Source organism: Cygnus atratus, chromosome 1, assembly GCF_013377495.2.
Source record: "Cygnus atratus isolate AKBS03 ecotype Queensland, Australia chromosome 1, CAtr_DNAZoo_HiC_assembly, whole genome shotgun sequence".
Lineage (NCBI taxonomy): Eukaryota > Metazoa > Chordata > Aves > Anseriformes > Anatidae > Cygnus > Cygnus atratus.
The window spans coordinates 185,407,846-185,431,089 of record NC_066362.1 but is presented as its reverse complement, the minus strand read 5'-3'; the positions used below and the strand labels follow the sequence as shown (position 1 = coordinate 185,431,089).

The following is a 23,244-nucleotide window of genomic DNA, read 5'->3' as shown; positions in this document are numbered from 1 at the left end:
TGCTTAACAAGCGCTGTCAAGGAGATTGAATATGTGTTAGGAAACTTCCCATTTCTCCTGATCATAGCTTGTCCTAATCTGAGACAGAACAGACATCAAACCCGACTTTAAGCTGAGATATTTTTCTGAAGAACAAAAGCATAGATCTCAACTCTTCTTATTTTCTCCTACAGTAATGGTATATGATTAAATAAAATAAACTCACTTGTTCACATGTGGAAAACTGGGTGAATGCTGTTTTGTCTGTATTAGAAGTATAAGCGTTATTTGCTGTAGATGTGCTGCTGTTCAGATGCTTCCATATTGTGAATGCGAGGTCATGTAGATAAGATGCCACAGTAGATCTTCTGAAAAGAAACGTATCTTGATATCTTCAATCTGTCGTTATTCAGTGGAGTTATACTACTGAAAGGTAAAAGAATCCTTTTGATTCAGGCTGTTTCATATTTGGATGAGTGCTTAGCAGTTTGCGCATCTTAAATGTTGTTTTAATGAGACCTTCAGCCAGTACTAGAAGACCTAGCCAGTACTGGAAGAATGGAGACCAGACCAATACAAGGAATTCCACAATACAGGGCGGGTTTTTGTTGGTGGTGTTTTTGAGAGTTGCAAGAGGAGCACATACAGAGATTCTGTATCAGGTGACATTATTTGAAATCTACACACCAGATTTGATTTCTGGTGTGGTTCTTTGTTTGTCTCCCCCCACATAATTTCTTGTCTGAACATGTATGTTCAGCTCTGACAGTGAAAAGCCCCAAAAAAGACAGCATTCTTCTGATGCTAAAAAGTGACTGAAATTTCTGTAGAAATATTTAATGGCTGGAACAATGTGCTTAAGTGTCCATGTCACAAGATATAGTACTCACTGAAAACACTGCTTATCTTAATCTCATGGTGTATTTTTGTTATACTCCAATCTTTCCGGGATTGGCACTGTTCTCAAACATTGCAAGAGTTTGTACAAATTGCCTGATTAATTTCCTTGTCGTTTTTTTTGCAATGACGTTAGAACTCAAAATTCTCTTTTCTTTTGTAGTACCTCATCAACTGCACAACAGAAATGTACTCCAAAAAGTTAAAGGACACTCCTTCTAGAAATACACACTTTCCCGTGTTAGCCGAAGTTATTGTAATAACTAGTAACTGTTATCTCCAAAGTTGATATGGCTTGTTTGAACTTTATTTGAAATCTGTGCGGATTTCACTAAGAAAAAACAAACTATGTATGCCTGAACAAGACTTTGTCCTCTACCTTGAACATTTTTCTCTCTACTCTATAATAATCTTAAGACTTTCATAAAAAAAATGTTAGTGTCTTGCAGCACTACTGCTTAATGGTTCTTTCCTGACGTGAACCTGATGAAAAGGCCCACCACAGGTCTTTGTTTGCCTCGTGTTGAGTACTTAGGTGTAAAGAATATTTGTCTTCTAAGCTGAGCCTTCTTTCTGAGTTGATTTGTCTTTGTTTTCCTGTGTAATTTTAGGCTTATCGGTCATCAATTCTGTCTGTTACAAAGGGAGGTCTCTAAAAGACAGTTCTAGCAATGGTGGCAGCGAAGCAGAATTCTTTTAAAAATGAGATGCTTTTCAGTGAAAGCTCTTGAAGGGTGGTCGTGTTCTCATTTAAATTTTTTCTCACAGGACTGTCATTTTATAGTTGTAGCTATACAACTGTTCAGAGGTTATATAGTAGATTAAGAAGTAGTAATAATAAAAAAAAAAAATTATAGCATGTGAGAAAGATCATGCCCGTGGAAACATTCTCTGTCTTTTACTTCCTGGAGCAATCTAGCATTAAATTTGCTGTGGTGTTTCGGTTTCTAACACACTGATGTGTTAACAAAATAATAGGTGCTGATTTGTTGATAATACATCATTATGGAATTTTGCTCATTCAGTGGAAATATATAATATAAAATTTTTACTTAATACATTTTTCTTTTTTGTGACTTGCAGACAGATGCCAGCAGTAAGGCTATATTCTCAAAAGTGATGGTAATAACAAGTAAGTCAGTTGAAGTATTTATACCATCTAAAAATTGCGGTCAATATATTTATTTCTTCTTTTAAAAAACACTTGAGATAAACTTATAACAAATAAGCTTTGTAACAGGTAAGTTTTGTAGCAAATCACAATAAATATGTTGTGATGGTACGATGTGAAAACTTAAGACAACTAAAAGCAAGAATTGCTTATTGTAAAAAATCTCTAGTCATGAAGCTTATTATCACTTGGCATTTTGGATACGTTTCTAACGCTTCTAGATTAATTTAAAATGCAGATGATCTAAGGTGTCAGTGTGTCCTTTAGCATTTATTATAGAACATATATTAATTGATGTTAACTAACCTACTATACAGGTACTGGCTTACCTCTTTTTGATGTGTCAGTATTGTAAGTGTTGTTAGGAGAATGCACAAGAGTTTGTTTCAATAGTAGGAAGGCATCTTGGAGACAGAAGAACTTCTGTGTAACTTAAACTCTTAGCAAAAAAAAAAACACTTTACAATTCTGAAATTTTGGTTTTAAATGAAGCTTTTTTTAAAAGATGCAAACTGTTCTTTTGGCAAAATAGTACTGTTTAAGGCCAATGTGGAGGAAAAAATCAATCATGCTATTTGGTTGGCTAGGTCCCAAGTATTTTTTCTTTATGATGTTTAATATTTATTATATAATTTATTATATAATAATATTAATAGTTGTTTATTAATATGATGGTGTGAGGCTTTGAACTTGTGTAACGTACAGTCCTGATATTTACTAAAATAAATACTCGTTTCTTTTGCTTACTTAAAGGAAACCTTCCTGATCCAGGGAAAGCTCAAGATTTCATGAAGAAATTCACACAAGTTCTAGAAGATGATGAAAAAATAAGGAGTCAGTTAGAAATGCTTGTTAGCCCAACATGTTCGTGCAAACAGGCTGAGGGATGTGTGGTAAGAATAGTTCTTAAAATACATGAATGTTTTGGGAACTAAATTGATTATAAACTTGATTGAAACTTAAATTGCAGAGGGAAATTACAAAGAAGTTGGGCAACCCAAAACAACCAACAAATCCTTTCCTGGAAATGATAAAGTTTCTTCTTGAGAGAATTGCTCCTGTGCACATTGATACTGAATCCATCAGGTAATTTTGTGTGTGTGTTGTTGACTGTAGATCAGAGTTTGAAATCAGGGTTTCTAATTTCGTCTTTAAACACAAGCAGCAACGGATTGATGGCAGGAGGAGAGTTTTTAAGGCCTAGTGACCTGCAATATTTTCTTCTGTTTCTCCTAGCTTAGGGGTTTCTTTCTCCTCATTCAGAGTGTAGCTGCACAAACAATTGATTTGTCATTCAGCACAGCTGGAACAAACTGTCAGTAAAAATGGATCTGTTGCTGATGGGGGAAGTTTGATTTGTGAGTGACTGACTCCATTAAAAGGAATTTCTGTCCATGGCTTTTAATTACTTGAGCTTTTCAGTTTCTGCCTGTCACACATACAGTGTAATGGAGCCATTGAGACTTCATTTAAAAATCTGTTTCAGAGAAGTTCTTAACATAATTTTTCTTTTGATCTTGGATTAAGTATAATGCATAGCTAGACTTTTTTCAAATTTGAAAGTGCATTTAAAAAAATCACAGAAGCAGTATAAAATGTGCATTTAAAGTAATGTTCAAATTTGTTGCAAAGTTTTAATACTTGTTTCACCACGTACCTATTGACTGACCCCCGTACAGTAAACACAGGGAAAAAAATAAAGTAAAAAGTAAATATTTTCAGTTTTTCCGCAGAATTGGTCATCTTCCATCTTAGTAAATTATCACTAAATTTCTTCTTCATTTTTGAGACTGTCAGACTGTTTTGTTTTGCTATAGATGGTTATTTTTGTCCAATTAGGAGTAGAAAAAAAGGAAAATCTCTGAGTAGGTGTCTCTTTGTTTGCTTCCACTGATTATAAATATGCCTTACAGAATTTACTGAAGGTATATTCTGAATATTGTTCAGTCCTTGACAGGAAAGCTGCCTACAGCACTTACTAACAAGACCATTTGGATGATCACCATTTCCCTTCCTAGGTTACAGTGTAAGAAAAAAACAAGCATTACTGTCAAGGTGAAATATGCAGGAGATAAGTCTCTTAAATTTCTCATCAACTTCCAGCACAGCTGTTTAATGGTTATTTTATTTATTGCTGTTAGACTAAGCATTATTAATGGTTATTTTCTATCAATTATTAAGAATCCACAGGATCTAGTACCCTAATCATAATTCTTATTTGAATTTGTTACTTCTAATGCTCAAATTGTTTTCTTTCCTTGGTCATTCTTCTAGAGTAACGTGTAACTGCTTAATTCATGATGGTTAAATGTTTTTTAACTTAATGCTTAATGGCAGATGAGGACAATCAGAATGTGTATGTAGATGAATTGCATTTATTTTATAATAGGCTTATGTTTTATATGTATTGCAGTAAACACAAGGCCATGTTTTTGTCTTCCTCTTCAGTGCCCTTATCAAGCAAGTAAACAAATCTATAGATGGAACAGCTGATGATGAAGATGAGGGTGTACCTACTGACCAGGCAATCAGAGCAGGTCTTGAATTGCTTAAGGCAAGTGTACTCTTGGTGGTCAATAAGCATATAAAAACTTTCTAAAATAACTTTGTTAAAATAAATTTGTCATTAGCACTCAATATCTTCAGTCATTAAGCATTTTGCTGGGTATCTGGAAGAATACTGGTTAGATTACGGTTGTCTATGCATGTTTTGTGTGATTTATATATAAGGCTATTTCAGAAATCATTTAGAAGCTTTCCTAGAAGTTTTCCTAGCTATATGTGTGACATCAGCAGTTGAGTTTTGAGTACTAGAGTGTGAATTCGGTGGTTTGTGAATACAGTTAATACTACTTCGAAAACTGTACCGTACTTGTATATCTGTACAATACGGTGGTTCTCCTGAGTTCCACGTAAATTGGGGTCTTATCTATAACTGCTGTCTGAAATCTTTCTTGAGACTGTTAGCATAGCAAACCCTATCAAGATGTGTTTCTGGGGACAATATACAGAATTTCTTACTCTGCCCTCCATTTTTCCTAGGAGGAAAAAGGCCAATCACTATGTTAGTTGCAAATGCTTTTGAAAGCATGAAACTAAATGCAACTACATAGGTCTTTCACTTTCACTTAGTACTTCTAAAGCTAGTGTACTTGAGAGAGACTCTGTAGTATAAGTTTATCCTGTATTTGCTAGGAACGATACTTGTGTCATAGTACCATCATATAACTGAGGTCATTTTGGGAGTAGTCCAACTGTGGGTTGATTTCAGAGGCGTCAAAATCTACAAGGTTCTCATACTGAAGTATTCAGAACATCTTAGATCAACTAAGAGTCTGATAGCTTCCATGTACTTCTGATATTGGGGGCCCTAGAGCTGAACACAGTGCTCCAGGTGGGGTCTCGCAAGAGCAGAGCAGAGGGGGAGAATCCCCTCTCTCACTCTGCTGGCCACGCTGCTTTTGATGTAGCCCAGGATACAGGTGGCTTTGGAAAGAGGCTAATAATCAACAAGCACTTTAAAATGAAAGAAAGGCAAAGTTTCAGAGAGGAACAGATGAGGATTTTGTTTTAACATGGGAGGATTGTCATACTTGAAGGTAGAGTCAACAGAATCCAAGAATCTGAAGGAGAGGTGCAACATCTGGTCAGCTCTGGCAGAAAGAGGGTCTGGAGACTATATTGGGTTTGTTACTCTCTGTATTGGGTATGTTGCTCACTAGAGAGCACCAATCAGTTGTTCCACTTAGCAAGGAGAACAGTTGCATGATCTAAGAAGTCTGGGAGCACACAAGCTTCATTCCTTTTGGAGAAACAAAATTGCAATATAACCACCATTATGTTTCTCTTAAAACCAGCTTCTGCTGCAACCCAGTACTTGCTAATGTAGATGTAGCCACTGAGAAGTGCATGCTTACAGTAACAGGAGAAGAAATTGAGACTGCAAAATTGGGTAAAACAGATGCGACAGTGTATGAAGACAGAGAAGGCTAAGAGATGCCTAAGAAAAAGAGAAATATCGATCATGTGATAAAAACAGACACTGTTTTACAAGTATTCCAAGATGGCAGGAAAAAGTGACTTTTGAAGGAGTGTTCTATCTGTGCGGACCTTTACAAATTTTTAACATGGCTTTTTTTTTTTGGCAGGTACTTTCATTTACACACCCTATCTCGTTTCATTCAGCTGAAACTTTTGAATCTCTCTTGGCTTGCTTGAAAATGGATGATGAAAAAGTGGCAGAAGCTGCGTTACAAATTTTCAAAAACACAGGAGGCAAAATTGAAGAAGACTTTCCTCATATAAGATCGTAAGTTGTATATCTTATTCTGAGTAGTGTTTTTCATTATATGGGTTTTTAGAATCTCATTCTGATTCTTGCTTTGGCAGGGTATAGTGTTATACTACATTCTTCTGGAAGAAAGTATCACTTCAGACAAAACAGGAAAGAGATTTGCATGACTTTAAAATGCAGTAACTTTTTGAAGAATAGAAGTGAAATGTGTGCAAAGTAGTATTAGCTGATATGTCCCTGATACTGCTATAATTTGTATAATTGCCTTTCAGATTTGCTTTTTATAAAATTAAGTATATAGCAATGTAAAAATATTCTTTGCAATTTAATATCCAGGGAGTAGGGATGTGTAGATAAGAATATTTTGAAAAGAGCATTTTAGTAGCTTATGCAGGTAAAATGTTTGTTTTGCCACATGAGATTATATCAATGAAAACTGCTGTATTTTTTTTTTTGCTTGCAAGCCACATAAATAGTCATTTTTCCTTATTTTGGAAAAAGTTGCTATAACCAGGAGAATTATTAGCATTTCCACAGAGGAGGTGTCTTCTATATATGTAAATAGTTGTTATTTGTTAGTTTGATATTTTGGAAAGTTTCCAGTTTTTGAAATGGTGCTTATCTTTTTTTTCCTTTTTTTCAAGTGCTTTGCTTCCAGTGTTGCATCATAAAGCTAAAAAAGGACCTCCTCGTCAAGCCAAGTATGCTATTCACTGCATCCATGCAATATTTTCCAGCAAAGAAACACAGTTTGCACAGATATTTGAGGTAAAATGAAAATATTTAGGTTGCTTTTTATTAATCTTTTATAGTGTATATGTAAATAGAGGATTACAGTGGAATTTGTATGGTGAGTTAGTTGTGTTGAACTTAGAGAAGATATGATAGTAAAAATAGTAGTACAAGATAGTTTTTAGTGTCCCATGATCCATCATGATACTGGAAGAGATTGCTCAGAGGAGTTGTGGATACCGCCTTTCTGGAAGCGTTAAAGGCCAGATTGGATGGGACTTTGTTCAACTTGACCTAGTGGAAGGTACCCCTGCTCATGGCAGGGGGATTGGAACTAGATGATCTTTAGAGGCCCCTTCCAACCCAAGCCATTCTATGATCATGTTTAAGGTTATGTATTTTAATAGACTACAGAGTAAAACAAAGTATTGGACAGTCTGCTAGACCTATGAACAGTTCTTAGGAAGGAGACCCATACAGTACTCCTCAGCTCCGTTGGGACTGGTCCAAAGTATTCAGATGCTTACAGATTTCATTGTTATTATTACAAATGTTCTTTCTAATTAGGGCCCATCAGTCTTTTATCTCTAAGGGTGAATTAGTCCACTACTGAAATTGCCATCTTGAGATTCAGTACGCCCACGTCTTCAACAGGAAATTGTTTTTAATCCATTGTTTCCCAGATGGTCCTTCTTGAGCTACCACTTTTTTGAATTACCCAGATACGATTAATGTTTTCTTTCTTCTTGCTTTTTCTTTCAGTTCGTAGGAGACCTGTTGTAGGGTTGGTGAAGGTGTTTTTAAATAATCAATAGTTCTTTCAAAATTATATTTCTGAAATAGAAATGCATCTCCCCCTCTTCCCCAACCCCTGACCCAAATAAGACACAGATTATATGAGTAATATTTGAATTTGTTGCCTTTATTCTAGCCACTGCATAAAAGTCTGGATCCAAGCAATTTTGAGCATCTCATTACACCGTTGGTTACTATTGGCCATATAGCCATGCTAGCACCTGATCAGTTTGCTGCTCCTTTGAAATCCTTGGTTGCCACTTTTATTGTTAAAGATTTGCTAATGAATGATAGGGTAAGTATTTTTAAAGTCTTGTTCAAAGATTCCCCTTCTCCTGTAGTAGGATACTCATCAAGTAGTTGTGAAAATATTTGGCTTTGCTGGTTCTACTTTTTTTATGCTTCTCCTTCGATTTCCACATACACTGTGTGACCCAGTTGAAAACCCACAGTACAGGAAAGGTAGGAGCACTGGTTTGGTAGTCCTTACAAAATCGAGATGCTGTACAGCACAGCATTTGATTGCTCATGTCTTGCCTTTTGTTGAAAGTAGTATTGTTATTGACTTTGCTCAGTCTCTTGTCTAAGTGAGCAAGTTGTGATTTATTTATTTTTTAGGAGTATGTGTGTTGGGTTAATGTGGCAGGCATCCTGCAAGGAGTGGCAGAGATGAAGCATTATGAGTTAACTGCAGCCCACATTCCCTTTCTCCCTATGCTGCTCATTTAGGGTGGGAGCAAGGAGGGAGAAAAATTGAGATTGAAGTTGAGCCTGGGAAAAAGTGGGGTTAGGGAGAAAGGTGTTTCTAGTTTGCCTTTAGTTTTCAGTGCCCTTCTCTGATTTTAACTGGCAGCAAATTTATTTAATCTTCCTTAAGCCAGGTCTGTTTTGCCCATGACAGTAATTGGTGAGTGATCTCCCCATCCCTGTATCAACCCATGAACTGTTTCATCACATTTTCTCCTCCGATCTTGCTGAGGAGAGGAAGTGAGAGAGCAGTTGGGTGGGCACCTGGCAGCCAGCCAAGACTAAACCACTACAGTATGGTGCATTTGAAATTAAAATACATTGTTTAAATGGAAGACTGTTAATCTTTATTTGTCTGAGACTTCTGTATTGATAGTGATTAAAAAACGAAAAAAATAACTTGTGTGTTGTCAGCCATATTTAGGGAGAGATTTACAGTCTAAAACTATGCATGTGAAGTTCAAATATACTGGATATTGAAAATGACAGTTGTTTTCAAAGCAGTGTCTATTACATGGAAACGACTGCTTTAGAATGTAATAATGACAACAAAAACCCTTGTGCTAGTGATAAATTTGCTGATATTTGAGTAGTGAGGTAAGAACAGTATCTCACTTCTGTAATGGTTACTTCTACAAAATACACAAGGCACAAAGCTAACCAGTGAGTGCTGCTGTAATGTTTTCAGAAACAAACAGGAAAGAGGAGATTACAGCAGGTTTCACTGAAGAGTAACAGTAGTGTAACAAAATGTAAAATTTGGTTTAGCTTCCAGGAAAAAAGACAACAAAACTTTGGGTCCCAGATGAAGAAGTGTCTCCTGAAACTCTTGTCAAAGTAAGTAGCACTTTATGTTTTCCTACAATTGTGAGTGTAAAAGGTAATAAATAAAATTAAATGTCTGCATTCTTAGAGCTGTCAGTTCTGTTTCCTTGTCACTTTTCTAAAAGTAAAAATGATTAGCTGTTTTATTATTAACAACTCTATAAGAATACACATTTTTTTGATTGACAGAAAAAATAATTTGTTTTGGGAGCATCTACTTTTACTTTTATAAAATAAGTGTGTTTCATATACTCCATATTTCATTTTTATTTCACTTTTTTTAGTCAGAGGTTTTGTGTGCAACACTTAAGTGTTCCAGATGTTGTCACAATTGAAGATAATTTTTTTCCTATTTAGCAGGAATTAAATGTCATAGGGACATTGTTAATGTCTTCCCTGTTCTTTGGGGAAACTTTTAGTGGTGTTTTGCAGTATGGAAGAAGTTGTTCTTGGATTTCATTTTTCGTAAATGAATACATGTGTTACATTTTATGCAGAAAAGAGTAATGTGTATTAGAGAAAATAATTAAAAAAAAAAACACAACAAAACACTTTAAAACATTTCAATTTTTTCCATGCTTAACGTCACCTGAAACTTGTTCTTTCTCAAGTTTATTAATTATTTATTTTTAATTAATCTTATAATAATTATCTCAAGTTTATTATTATAATTTCTGTGCCTGCTGGTGGGCATTCTTTCATTTTTCACTCAGAGATATATTGTGGAAAATACACCCTATGTCTATTTGTCTTCAAATTGTATTTAGAGAGGTTATATTTCAACATTTTATTTTGTAATTAGAAAGATGCATGTACTTTGTACCATGCTGTTTTCGAGTTAATTAGAGCAGTTATTTCATTTCCAGTGCCTTTTGAATAAAGTTGCTCTGATGGCATTAAGAAGTTGTTTGCCTTCTCTCTTGAAGTTGTTAAACTATTTGTAGCACGAGACCTCCTGGTCTGCTGGTTTTGTAAGTTCTTTGGTTTCCAGCTTGTTACAGGACTCATTATTGAAAATGTTCAGTTATGTTTGGAGCTGATTTCTTAGCTTTCTATGCGTTCAATTACAGCAAAGGTATTTTTCTTATTTGTGCAAGGCCAGAGTTGCATAGTACATTCCAAAGTCTGTTTAAAAAAAACCTTGGTTTTCTTCATTTCATGAACTGCTAGTTTATGATTTCACTTGAGTGTAACTTGTAGTAGTAAAGAATAATTTTAATTTTTTTAAAGATTTGTAAAGATGTGTAATATCTCTCTAAAACATGTTTTTGTTGATAAAACCTTTCATACAGCTTGGCTATTTGGAAGTGAAATTGGTTTATAGATAATCTTAAGGCAACTTGGAGTTGAAGCCAAGCTTGAAAGTTGTAAGAAGTATTTATTGGCAAGTGAAAACAGGTTACTGTGAAAATTGATCTGCAAATTTAATTAGCATTTATTACCATTGTGAAGCCTATATTTAATGAACACTGCAGGCCATGCGATTAGTTTATGAATGGATTTCTCTGACAGTGTTTTTCTTTACTCTGCTTTTAAAAGCCTTTTTCTTCTTTTGTAGCATAACTGCATAATAGAGCTAATGGGTATCTTAAAGCTAGCAAGTTTAATTATGAAAGGGAGAAGGAAAGATGAACAGAAAAATTGTATCCTCATTTAGGCTGGGAGGTGCTGTCCACCATAGCAGACAGACTGCTAGACGGAGGTTAGGCTTTTGGTTGCTAAACCTTAAGTGAAATGAGCTCTGTAGATGAATGTTTCATTGCACTATTAATTATTAGACTTGAATTCTCATGCCCAGCACCTGAGTTTCTGCTCTCAAGATGTAATCTCTCTTGACAGTGATCAGTATTGAATATTTCAGTGCACCTTGCAGCTAGATTGAGACTTAAGTAGTAGCAGTAGTGTTCCTTGTTTCTTTCTGTATACACTGCAGTATTAGATTTCTAATCGTATTTCTCTAGCTGTGCTTTAAGGTAGTTACTGCTTCATTTTTCATTACTGTACAAACCTTGAAGTTCTGTTGATATTCCTGGGGCATTTGTGGCTCTGAATACTTGAGTAGTAGAATTTTGAGCTACCTGTTTTTGTTGTTGTAATGTTGATGTGAAAGGGAGACAGGGTTTCTAGGATTGTTTTCTAGGCTTGCTTCATGGGATGGGAACCCATTTTATTCTTACAGTGGAGATATAATGGTAGCCGAGATCAGAGAAAAGGGCTAAAATTTACTATTGATGTTTTTTTATTGCTAATTTTCATCTTTAAGAATTGATACTTATTCACTGCTCATGGCTTATGTAAAGGCTTGCTATATTATTAATTCCAATTTTCTCATGTGACAAATCAGGGAGCTGTCACGTTATATTCACTATCTCAGGAAAAAAAAATTTCTTGAGCATAGAATACACCTAGTTTGTGTTGTGCTGCTAAATCTATTGCAAGGGAGTCATTTTTGACTTTTGATATAGTTCTGACCTGTGTAGTATTTTGAAGTGCTTGACGTTTTCACATTGTATATAATCTAAACTTTCATTTTTAATCTCAGAGGAGAATTCCAGGCTCATGAGACGTAAATTGAAACAAGAGGTTCAGAGTGGATATAAGAAAAGAAATGTGAGAAGAGGCAGGCAGTGTAACGTGTTGTCAGGAGGCTGTGCAATCTCCATTCTTGGAGGATTTCAACACCCAACTGGATAAAACTGAGACCAACGTGGTCTGACTTCATAGCTGACCTTCATTTGAGCAGGAGATTGGGCTGGACATGACCTGACACTCCTTATAATCTGAATTATCCTTTGATAGTTAGCCTGTTTGGCTGCAAAGATCAGATTTAAAACATGAGGGTGGTGCAAACTCACGCTTGTTTAAGTCTTCTGGTAGCCAGAAACAGTGACTGGGGGTTTTCATGTCCCATATTAATTTCACAGGAATATTTAACTCTGAAGGGTTGCTGTAATTTCATTGAGACATCGTTAACACCAGCAGAGAAGTAGGGAACAGAGTGGGGGCGAAGGAAAATTCTGAAGGACCTGGGATTAGGGCTTTGCGTGTGGTGGGATGCCTAGAGTAGACTCAGACAGTAAAATCAGGGGAAAGGGGTTGTGGAGGGGGAGAGAGAAGCAAAGGTTAAAATTAAAATTGGTCAGGAGTCGACCAGAGATGTAGGGGCACAAGACAGCATTTGGCTGTTCCCTGTCTGAATTTATATGGGCAGTAGTTTGTGGTTAATGCAGTTAGGCAGTTCTGGGAGTGAAGGTTCATATGCACCACTTACTTGAAGACCAAATGGAGTTGTTTCTATCCTCGCAACAAATAGAAAGGGGTAATGATATAGGTACTGGTTATGAAATGAAGAAATTGAATTGATAAACTGTCAAGACAACTGCTGCTGCTATTATTATTATGATTATCGTCATCTCCTGATGGATACATCCCAACTGTTTCAGTGGAAGACCAACTGGATTTCAAGACTGAATTTCATTTCTGTTCCACAAACTCCATTTGTGCTTTTAGTTCTTGATAGCCTGCCTCCTGCTGGTGTTAGCCAATACAGTTGGTTCTGTTGGTGGAGTAGATGGGCTGCAGCGCTAAAAATAAACTCCAAAAAGATAACAGTTGTAGAATTTAAAGATCTGAAGGATCCATTATGATCAGTTTGTTACAGGGAGGAAATCAACTGTATGATGCAAATTTGTTCGGTAATATTGTGAATGGTCTATATGAAGTTGATAGAACTGCCTTTTCCATTAAGGACAAAATTCTCAGTTACTGTGTAGAAACACATTTATATTAAAACAGAGTAACTGGATTCAGCACACACAGTAGGTTCCTTCCAGTGCTAGCTTCATTTTTTTCTATATTCATCTTAGTTTTTCCAGACCTTTTGAGTTCTCTGCTATGATTTTTATTTTATTCACCCCCTCCCGATGTTTATCTGATTCAAATGAATATTTTCATTTTACTGTAAGAGAATATTCTTCTTTCTGATTTGTTTATTGTCTCTGCTCTGAAGAAAAAATAACAGAGGGATTCAGATACTAAAACTTAATCTCGAAATTCATGCTTTACTTTCACTAATGAAATGTGAAATTATTCAGTGTTTTGTGATAGCTGCTGGATTCTGCATATTTTTTAGAAGCTTGCCTTGAAAGACTCGATGTTTCCATTGGCAAAGGATAAATTATCACCAGTAATGGCCTTAGAGGCTTTTCTTTTAATAACTGTTACAGAAATACTCTTTTCCAGGACCAGTTGTCTTAATAAATGTTGATAGTCTACTGGTTGAAATGTCTGTGAAGTGGTTTTTAATTTGTTTCTTAAATAATTTCATATTCTCAAATATTACACACATAAAGATTTTTTAGGGATTATTTAAGCATAGGAATTATATGAGGATGGAAATCTCTTTCACATTTTGATCCAGTATAAGTCTAAATTGTTTTGCCTATTCTAGATGTAAGGTCAATTAAGACAATGTTGTCACAGGACAGAATACGTGATTGCTTAGTGGAAGGAACTGTTCAAACTTTAATTAAATGTTGTGTGACTTCTATTTGCTGTAATAAATGCTTAAGGTTTTCAGTGAAACGTTGCTGTCTTTTTATCTGTCTAGTTATCTTTCAGTAGTGTGCATGGTACTTTAAATGATGTTTTGCAGCCTTGGCAAGCTTATGTTAGTAAAAAGCACTTGAGAAAATACTGTGGGATTAAACTGATATGGATTTTTTAGATTATCTTAAAATTTTACAACAATATATTTGTTTATAATCATACATTTAATATACTGAATAAATCATATTTATGATTATATTAAATATAAGTAAAATATTTTGTATACTATTGAAGTTATTTTAAAAGTGGGGCATGTGGTGTGATTTGACTTTCTTATATCAAAATCTCTTTCAGATTCAGGCCATCAAGATGATGGTTCGATGGTTGCTAGGAATGAAGAACAACCACAGTAAATCAGGAACTTCTACTCTAAGGTTGCTAACAACAATCTTACACAGTGACGGAGATTTGACAGAGCAGGGGAAAATTAGGTATGTAAAGACAATACAGTTGTGATATCTCTGACGCAGTGGGGGAGAGTACCTACATTTTAGTCAAATCAGTACTTAAACTATTCTGTTAGTATTTTAAAATGTTTATACGATTTGTTTTGTAAGAACTAATGGTAAGCTTGGCTGAATTCCTACATAAGTTTGCTGAGTCTTAGTTTGGTGTTTTTTTTTCACACTGTAGATACAGCTGTGTTTTAACGCTTTTTTTTTTATCTTCTCCATTTTGTCTCTTTCTTCAAAGGGCTATTTTTCATATTGCAAGAATAAACTAACTTCCTCTTTTCCACTGAAAATTGGTTTTAATTTTTTGTGCAGCTTGCCATTGCTGATGTACCCATTGTGTACACTAAAGGTCTATAGGCAGGCTTTCTAATAGTAAATAATAGTATATTGCAGGAAATCAGGTGGGAATAGCTAGAGCGTAAGGCACTTCTGTTTGAAGGCAGACTTTATTCCCTGTAGGCCTCTAAAAGTGAGAGGAGGATGGAAATGTGTAAAGAAGATTAAGTCTCAATAAATTATTTCCCTTTTAGGTGGTTGTTAGACAACTTATTTGTTTTTGTTTTTTTTCTGGGTATCTTCTTAATCCTCTGCTGTAGGGGAAATGACAAATTGTCAGTCATTATTGTTTTCCAAACACTGAAAATTTCTGTCTACAGAAACCATTGAGTGCATGGTGGATTGTGTCAGTAGGAGTAAAAGTTTTTAATCTCGGGACAGAGATAAATGTTATACAGTATTTATGCAAATTAAAACCTATGTTGTGTGTGTAAAATTGCAAATTTGAGAATTTTCTAGTATGTTATCTTTGTAGCAACGTGGAGTTTTTCTTAAAATTCCTCGTAAATAGCTGTTTTATAGTTTTAAATTCTGTAATATGAGAGTTCATGGCATTTACTAGGGAACTAAGCTGATAGCATGTTAGCTTTTTAGCATAACTGCTTAGAGATCATTGTTGGCTTATCCAGTAGCTTGTCAACATACCAGTTCTGTAGGACCTGTGCATTTTCACACTTGGAGTGATGATTCAATGCTGTGCATGTTTTAGAAATACAATTTTCCCACTCTTTTTGTGTTCCAAGCTATAAATGATAGCAGCTATACGTAATGATGTGGTCAGTTCTCCATTATTCAAATTACTGGAGGGCTGAGATATTTTCAGTGGAGGGAGAAAGCCGCAATGAAGTGTGACGTTCCCCTGTGTTAGAGACTGTTTGGGTCAGGCTAGGATTCTTTAATACAATTCTTGTCATAATTTACAGGGGCTTTTTTATGGGTTCCTGAATCTGGTTGATAGCAGGATCCAGGGGATTTCCTTGTCCCGTGGTCCTGTGGAGATAACAGGTTGCCTCCTATTCCTGTTTCCAGGTCCATCCATTAGCAAGCCTCAGTGCAAACCTCAAATGGGGAAGCAGAGTGTGCTTGCCCCTGTACATGCAGCCAGCCACAAACAAATGAACATAAACAGGAGAACATCATCTTCCTAGGCAGCCATATAAAACAAAGTGTAAATAGCCTGATACTGCTTCTAAGAATCGATGTTGAAGGAAAACCCCCTTCTGCTGGTCCTTCCTTTATTTCACTACAAGACCCTTTGTCTTACTGACTAGCTAGCCCAACTGGAATTGCTTGCTGGTGGTGGATTTGTCTGGCTCTTGCAAATACACCCTCCAACCCCAGAGCCTGAAGCTCTTCATGGGGACGAATGCTGAGCCAACTGAGACCCTATGGCAAGGATTGAGGAGTCACACCAGTATGGGTGACATTTGTAGGGTCTGTCTGTGTAGACCATCTGACTAAGAAGAGGAAGGGGATGAGACCTTCTATAGACAGCTGGCAACAACCTCACATTTGCAGACCTTGATCCTCATGGGGGACTTCAACCACACAGATATCTACTGGAGAATCAACGCAGCAGGGCATAAGCAACCCAGGAAATTCCTGGAAAGCATCAGTGACAACTTTCTGGTGTGAGTGATGGAGGAGCCAAGTAGGAGAGGTGCTCTAGTAGACCTCATACTCACAAACGAGAGGCTTGCTAGGGATGTGAAGATTGAAGGCAGCCTTGGCTGCAGTGACCATGAGATGATGGAATTCAGGATACTGAGAAGGGGAAACAGGGGAAAAAGCAAGATCACAATGCTGGATTCCAGGAGAGTGGACTTTAGCCTCTTCAATGATCTACTTGGAAGAATCCCATCAGAAAAGGCCCTGGAGGGAAGAGGAGCCCAAGAAAGCTGGTTAATATTCCAGGATCACCTCTTCTAAGCTCAAGAGTGGTCTGTTCTGACAAACAGGTGAAGTCAGAATAGGTCTATTAAAAATGACAGACTTGTGTGGATGAACAAGGAGCTCCTGGCAGAACTCAGTTATGAAAAGAGGTATGCAGAAGGTTGAGGAAGGGTCAGATAACCCGGGAGGCATATAGATGCTGTCTGAGCATGCCGAGACAGAGGTAGGAAAATCAAAGCCCAACTGGAATTGAATCTGATGAGGGTTGTCAAAGACAACAAGGAGGGCTTGTATATAGCTGACAAAAGGAAGATTAGGGAAGATGTACACCTGGTACTGAATAGGGCAGGGGCCCTGGTGACACAGAACATGGAAAATGCTGGGGTGTTGAATGCCGCCTTTGCCTCAGTCTTCACAAGTAAGACCAGCCTTCAGGAATCCCAGGCTCTGGAAACCAGGGGAGTCTGGAGCAAGGAAGACCTACTCCTGGTGGAAGAGGGTCAGTCAGGGAATACTTAACCAATCTGGACAGACCTAAGTCAATGGGATGCTGCTGGGATGCACCCAGAGTGCTGAGAGAGCTAGCTGATGGCATTGTGAGGCCACTCTTAATCTTTGAATTATCATGGGTGATTGGGAGACCTGTCTGAAGACTGGAGGAAAGCATTTTTCCAATCTTCAAAAAGATTTTTCTTCAGTACAAGAGTTGGAGCTACTGGATAGCCCACTGTGGGGGCACAAAGATGATGAAGAGAGTGGAATATTTTCCATATGCAGAAAGGCAGAGAGTTGGGACTGTTCAGCATGGGGAAGAGAAGGCTCAGGGGATCTCATCGGTGTATATAAATATCTGAGGGGAGGGTGCAAATACGATGGAGCGAGGCTCTTTTCAGTAGTGCCCAGTGCTAGGACAAGAAGCAGTGGGTGTGAACTGAAATCCAGGAGGTTCTGTCTGAACACAAGAAATAATTTTTTCACTTGTGCAAGTGACTGAGCACTGTCACAGGTTGCCCCAAAAGGTGATGGAGTCTCTTCCTTGGAGATATTCAAAAGCTGTCTAGGTATGGTCCTGGACAACTTGTTCTAGGAGGCCCTACTTGAGCAGGAGTGTTGGGCTAGCCGACCTCTAGAGGTTCCCTCCAACCTCAACTATTCTGTGTTCTCCAGTACTGCACTTTGGGAAGTCTAAGGTGCAAGGATCACGGTTCTGCATTGTGCCTACTTCTGAGAGCTATAGTGCGTACACTAAAAAGTACTCATAAACTGAAGCGGGGGAGATGGTGTTTCAGGTCCATGAGTGCTGCATGGAGCTTTCTGATAGCTAGCTGACACTTCCAGACCTTTATTTGTCACTATTAGATAATGGGTCCCTACTGTAGAAATCTGATGCTGCTCCTTCCTTAGAGTAGGCTTTGGAAGGAGTAAAATTGTCTGTTCAGTGCAGAACCTGGTCTTTTAAACTGTGCTGGGTCTGCTGCTATTCCGTATAGAGTCAATTTTTGTGTTTGTGTTTTGCATTTGTCTTTTGAACAATAACGTGTAATTTGCTAAAGATAATTGAATTAACTGAAAGTGGTTGGGTTCAGGAGATATTTAACCTCTTGTGAGCTGAGAGTCATGTTGAAATCATTGTCATTTGCTTTGGCGTTATAAGTTCTAATCTTATTGTTCCACATCATTAGAAGTTTGTGCCAAAACTTCTGCAGCAAGTATTCCTTAATCAACCATGAAAATGATTCTGTCCTCATACCTTTTTAAAATGACACAGCTGTACTTTCCAGTGACGATGCAAGGGAATGGGATTTGTTAAATTTCAAAGCACAATTCAATGCAGAGTGTCAGGTGAAGGCAAGGCCCCACTTGGAAAACAAGTAAACAAATCTTACTCTTCGTCTTTCTTACTTTGAAGTAGCAGGTTTGTTGACTTTGTTAAATTGCTTTTAATTACTTCGAAATGTTAGCATATGTAGATTAAATTCACCAGTGTCGGAAGTGTTTTAATATTGAATTTGGTCAACAAACAATATCTCAAAGGTCCTTTCCTGGTCTTTTATTTTTTATTTTTATAAACCATAAACAGTTTTACAAATTTAAAATTCAATATAGTACTACATTTCTGGTTAGGTAAAACGGTCAAGTTGGATATTACATGCCTTATTTGTAGTAGAGTTTTAATTTAATTTATGCTATGTATAAAGTAACTTATGTCCTTTGGAAGACACCAGCTGTTGCTGAAAATATTGACATTATGTATGCACCTGCAGTGAGACTTTTTTTGAAAGACTATTGGTATTTTCTTTACAGTGAAGCTTACCAAGAGAAAAATTACTTAAATCTTTGGCTTTTAGAACTTGATGGTTGTACATTATAGATAATCTGCTATGCCATCTGACACACAATGTTGTATTTAGACTTTTTTAGAATAAACTTTTTGTTCTGTGGAACATGGGAGTTGCTGACGAAATTGGACACTGGCATTTACACTCTGTGAAGCAGAAGGAAAAATTTTAACTACCAGTTTGCGAAGTGAGAGATGATTATACACCAGATACGTTTTTAAGGCACATTTATTTGGATAATCTTTGTGCAGCCTACCACCTTAATTAAGACCAAGTATTTTGCACTTGATAACATCTTTCCGTGTGGCTGAACTTTTGTTCTCATTTCAAACATTTTATCTTCAGCAATAGTAATAGCAGTCCAGAAAATAAATGTCCGGGTCCCTCTTTTAGCACTTAGAGAGTTTCTGATAGGACAAGAGCATCTGTGGTATTAATTTTTGAAATTATTAGCAGTAATTGAAAACTGTAATTACGTCAGACTGAATTTTTTATTTCAGCCTTAATCATTGTGTATGTTGGGATAATGCAGATCAGAATGCTTTTGGCTGTGACAATTTGATCAAAAATAAATCCTCTGTTAAGAGTTTTTTTTAGTATAATCCTCTTGGGAAATAGGATAGATCTGATCTTCACATTTAATTGTTAAATGATACTCCTAACTGACCCTGTCCTCTTCCTCCTTCCTGCAGCGTGCACACATGCTCATGGGTATTCTGGGATACAAGACTGTATTACATATACTGCACAAAGATTTAGCCAACTTTTAAGTGAAACATCTTTGATTCACTTTTCAGAATTAAATGCTATCACTACCAAAGCTAAGGAAGACTGAAAGTTCTTAATTTCATCCTTCCTATGGCTCACTCACTCTGTACTAGTAAGTTGTTATTGCTCGATTATCACTGGAGTGCAAACACTGAATCTTTATTGGGTTCACTTATCACAGTAGCTGCAATTTAAAGTGAAATTTAAGAACTAAATATTACCATGTTAATCTTCATGCCGTGTTTGAAAAGTAATGCAGCCTTTGTCTGGTCATCTGGGTGCTCATTATCTAGCTAGTTTTTGAAAAGTTGCCATTTCCACAGAATACTGAGGTGTATATAAAGGCTGATTGGTCTAAATTAAGACTTAAGCTCTTTAGGTATTTTATATCATGGACTCTGTGTTTAACAGTGGCTTTTCATCTTATTCTTTAAATGCCTTATACAGTTTTCATGGTAATGTGCTTAAGAGTACAGTGCTTGCTGTTGCTAAGAATAAAGGGCAAATGGTTAAGAAATTAAACAGTATTATTCCTCTTAAAGGAATGATTATTTCTAAATAGCAATACAATTTGATTCCTGCTCCAGCATATCAAAGGAAGAAGCTGTACCTACTACTTCTGAGTAGAAGAGAATATAAAGTGAGGGAGGCATTTATGAAGATCTTCTTTCTTTGGCTGCTTGATCTGAAGAAAGGCAGTAGTAAAACGGTTTACTGAGATAAAATATCAAGAAAAGTAAAAGCCAAACTAAGTTTACTAATGGACACATGAATTGAATATCAATTTGCAAAGCTCATGTGAAGATGCTTTTGATGTTCTGATGACCTTTGTAAATACAGTTGTAGGTTACAGAAAGATCTCTTCATCTTTGGATATGAAAAATAGCAAGTGCTTGAAGTGTTTTGCTAGGTGGGAGTGCAGTTTGGATGTGCAGATCAAGTAATTGTACTTTTATATTATATTAAATTTTTTTCATTTGCTACACCCTTTTGCTATTGTCTTAAAAATACAATTCACTTAGTCAATTAGATAAAAGTATCTAATTAATTTTAATTCATGTGGATGTGTAGCATGGATTTTGCGGTATCTATCTTTGCTAGAAAAGGTTTGGCAACTCTGGGGACTAGAAGTGGGCAATTTCTTTGGCAGGAGCCCCCTGCTGAAGTAGAAGCAGCATGCTGAACAGAAGTATGTTACAGCCCTAACGAGGTCTCTTAAGGTCAACTTGGAGTGTGCTGATCCAATGCACAGCTAAAACTGATTCACATCTATGTGGAACTTCTAGGAAGTTCCAAGGAATATTTTTATTGTAAAGTTGGGGCAAGGTAATAGGTATGTGGTGACAGACTTCAGAATGTGGTGGTGTGAAAACTACTTTTGATTAGCAGCTACTTTTGTTGTCGACTGAGGATTGGGTTGGAGGCAAAGTCCATGGACAGTTTTCCTTCTTTTTAAAATATCTGTTTTTCAGCAGTGCAAACTTACTGGGATTTAAGTCAAATAATTCTGTATCGCTTTATTAATTAACCTTCATAATCTGTGTGCTTGTTTTTCAGCAAACCTGATATGTCTCGGTTGAGGTTGGCTGCAGGGAGTGCTATTGTGAAGTTGGCACAAGAACCTTGTTACCATGAAATCATCACCTTAGAACAGTACCAGCTGTGTGCACTAGCCATAAATGTAAGGAAATTGGGTGTGATGTGAGGGTTATCATCAAATATATATGTATATATGATGTTTGTTGTGTATATTTCTGCTAATTTGATTTTATGCAAACCCCTCAGATTTGACATGAGTGTATTTTTGTCCTACGTAATCCTGGAAATCTCTTTTGGGTGAGAATTGGGTATGTTGGACTGTGGTGACAACAGAGAACTTTGCTTCTTGATACTTGGGTAGAATGCATTTGGAATGTGGAGGCCTTCAAAGATAGTTGGCATCCTTTAAATAGCAGAAGAGGTAGGAGAGATTTTTCTCTAGATATAGGGAGTTGTCATCCTGAACTTCTGCCTGTGAGTCCAAAGTAGCAGAAGGGAAGTAACTTTTAAATTGTAAGTAGAGATGTAGAGATCCTCTATGTTCCTGTCTTGTAAGCTTTGTAAATTCTGCAGAATCTGATTGACCTTCATATTTAACAAACTTTAGATTTTAAGCTCTTTTGGGACAGGAATTCTGCCTTTGCTTCTCCCTGAGGCACCTAATGGATTATGAATACTTATAAGTAACTTCTCTAGATCTTCTTGAGGTTTCCTGCAATTTTCTTTCTTTCTGCCAGACTGTCAAGTTCAGATCCGCAGATGCAGAGTAATTGTAATGGTTTCAGTAAGTTTTGCATTTCTAGGTTGTACTGTATTAATTTCTCACAGAGACTATCTGTGTATTTGTGTTTCAGATGTTTGCATATGTACCTATACATACATAAGTGTTTATGCTTAGCAGTAAAATTCGTTTACTGATAGTAGACTCTTAAGATTTTAGAATAATAGATAATATTCCTTCTTGACACAGTCAAGTCTAGCCACAGATTAGGACACTCAGGTGACATCACAGCCGACTCTGGTATTCTGTAACTTAATTTACAGCAAGTTTTCTTTAAATGGGCATATGAGAAAGCAGATTAAATAAAAGGAAAGGCAAAATTTTAAGAGTTGTAATGATTGCACAGGTTCTACTATGGTGCTGTGCAGCGTATTGGATTTTTTTCTGAGAGAATGCCATTCTCTGTGTAGAATGATTGAAGTATAGAATACACGATTAAATGTTGTTGCTCCTTGCTATGTTAAGGTTGTGGTGGTAAACAGACTTTATGATGATTAAATGCGTGTAGTTTTAGTCATTTTAAAATAAATTATGTATGCGTTTGGCCAGACCTGTAACCTCACCAGCAGTTAAGTTCTGCAAATCAAAACAAATTTATGTCAGCAAAGCTTCATATTGAAATAGAAAGTAATTGAGCATGGTGCTGAGTACTTCAGTATTTAACAGACCTTAAGATCCTATTTAAGATTTAATAAGATTTGCTGTTGAAAATGCCATTCTAATTATATTCAGAATAATGCTTTTAGATTGCTTAAGTTGCATAAAAAAAACTTGCTCAGTTGCCTTCAGCGACTGTTTGAGGGTGTTTTAATTGTTTGAGCTGTCAGTTTTCAAGAATCAGGGTCATGTCTGAGGGGCAACATACAGCTTTGTAAATATATATATATTTTTAAAGTTAAATGGTATCCTGATGAATTGCAATTAAATTCAGAAAGTAGATAGGTCAGGCTTATGTATGGTTTATGGTTATGTAGTTGTATGCTGTAAGAAACATAGAACTTGGTTGAGTTTGGTCCTTTTTCCTCTCAGTGAACTAGTGTACTGAGGTGATTTAAAGGTTATTTTTCATATTAGGAGAGAAATAA

The 23,244-nt window shown here is 36.5% G+C and overlaps 1 protein-coding gene across 4 annotated transcripts in view; it reads left to right on the top strand.

The window, feature by feature from the left end:
• The window catches only part of PDS5B (PDS5 cohesin associated factor B), a 112,545-nt gene that overhangs the window by 65,243 nt on the left and 24,058 nt on the right, over nucleotides 1-23,244 (top strand). For all 4 annotated transcript variants that reach the window (XM_035542709.2, XM_035542711.2, XM_035542712.2 and 1 more), the window contains exons 15-24: nucleotides 1,960-2,008; nucleotides 2,801-2,940; nucleotides 3,018-3,133; nucleotides 4,496-4,601; nucleotides 6,196-6,356; nucleotides 6,986-7,109; nucleotides 8,005-8,163; nucleotides 9,384-9,452; nucleotides 14,343-14,479; nucleotides 21,397-21,520. In XM_035542709.2, coding sequence (XP_035398602.1) covers nucleotides 1,960-2,008; nucleotides 2,801-2,940; nucleotides 3,018-3,133; nucleotides 4,496-4,601; nucleotides 6,196-6,356; nucleotides 6,986-7,109; nucleotides 8,005-8,163; nucleotides 9,384-9,452; nucleotides 14,343-14,479; nucleotides 21,397-21,520 — 1,185 coding nt within the window. The remainder of the gene's footprint in view (nucleotides 1-1,959; nucleotides 2,009-2,800; nucleotides 2,941-3,017; nucleotides 3,134-4,495; nucleotides 4,602-6,195; nucleotides 6,357-6,985; nucleotides 7,110-8,004; nucleotides 8,164-9,383; nucleotides 9,453-14,342; nucleotides 14,480-21,396; nucleotides 21,521-23,244) is intronic.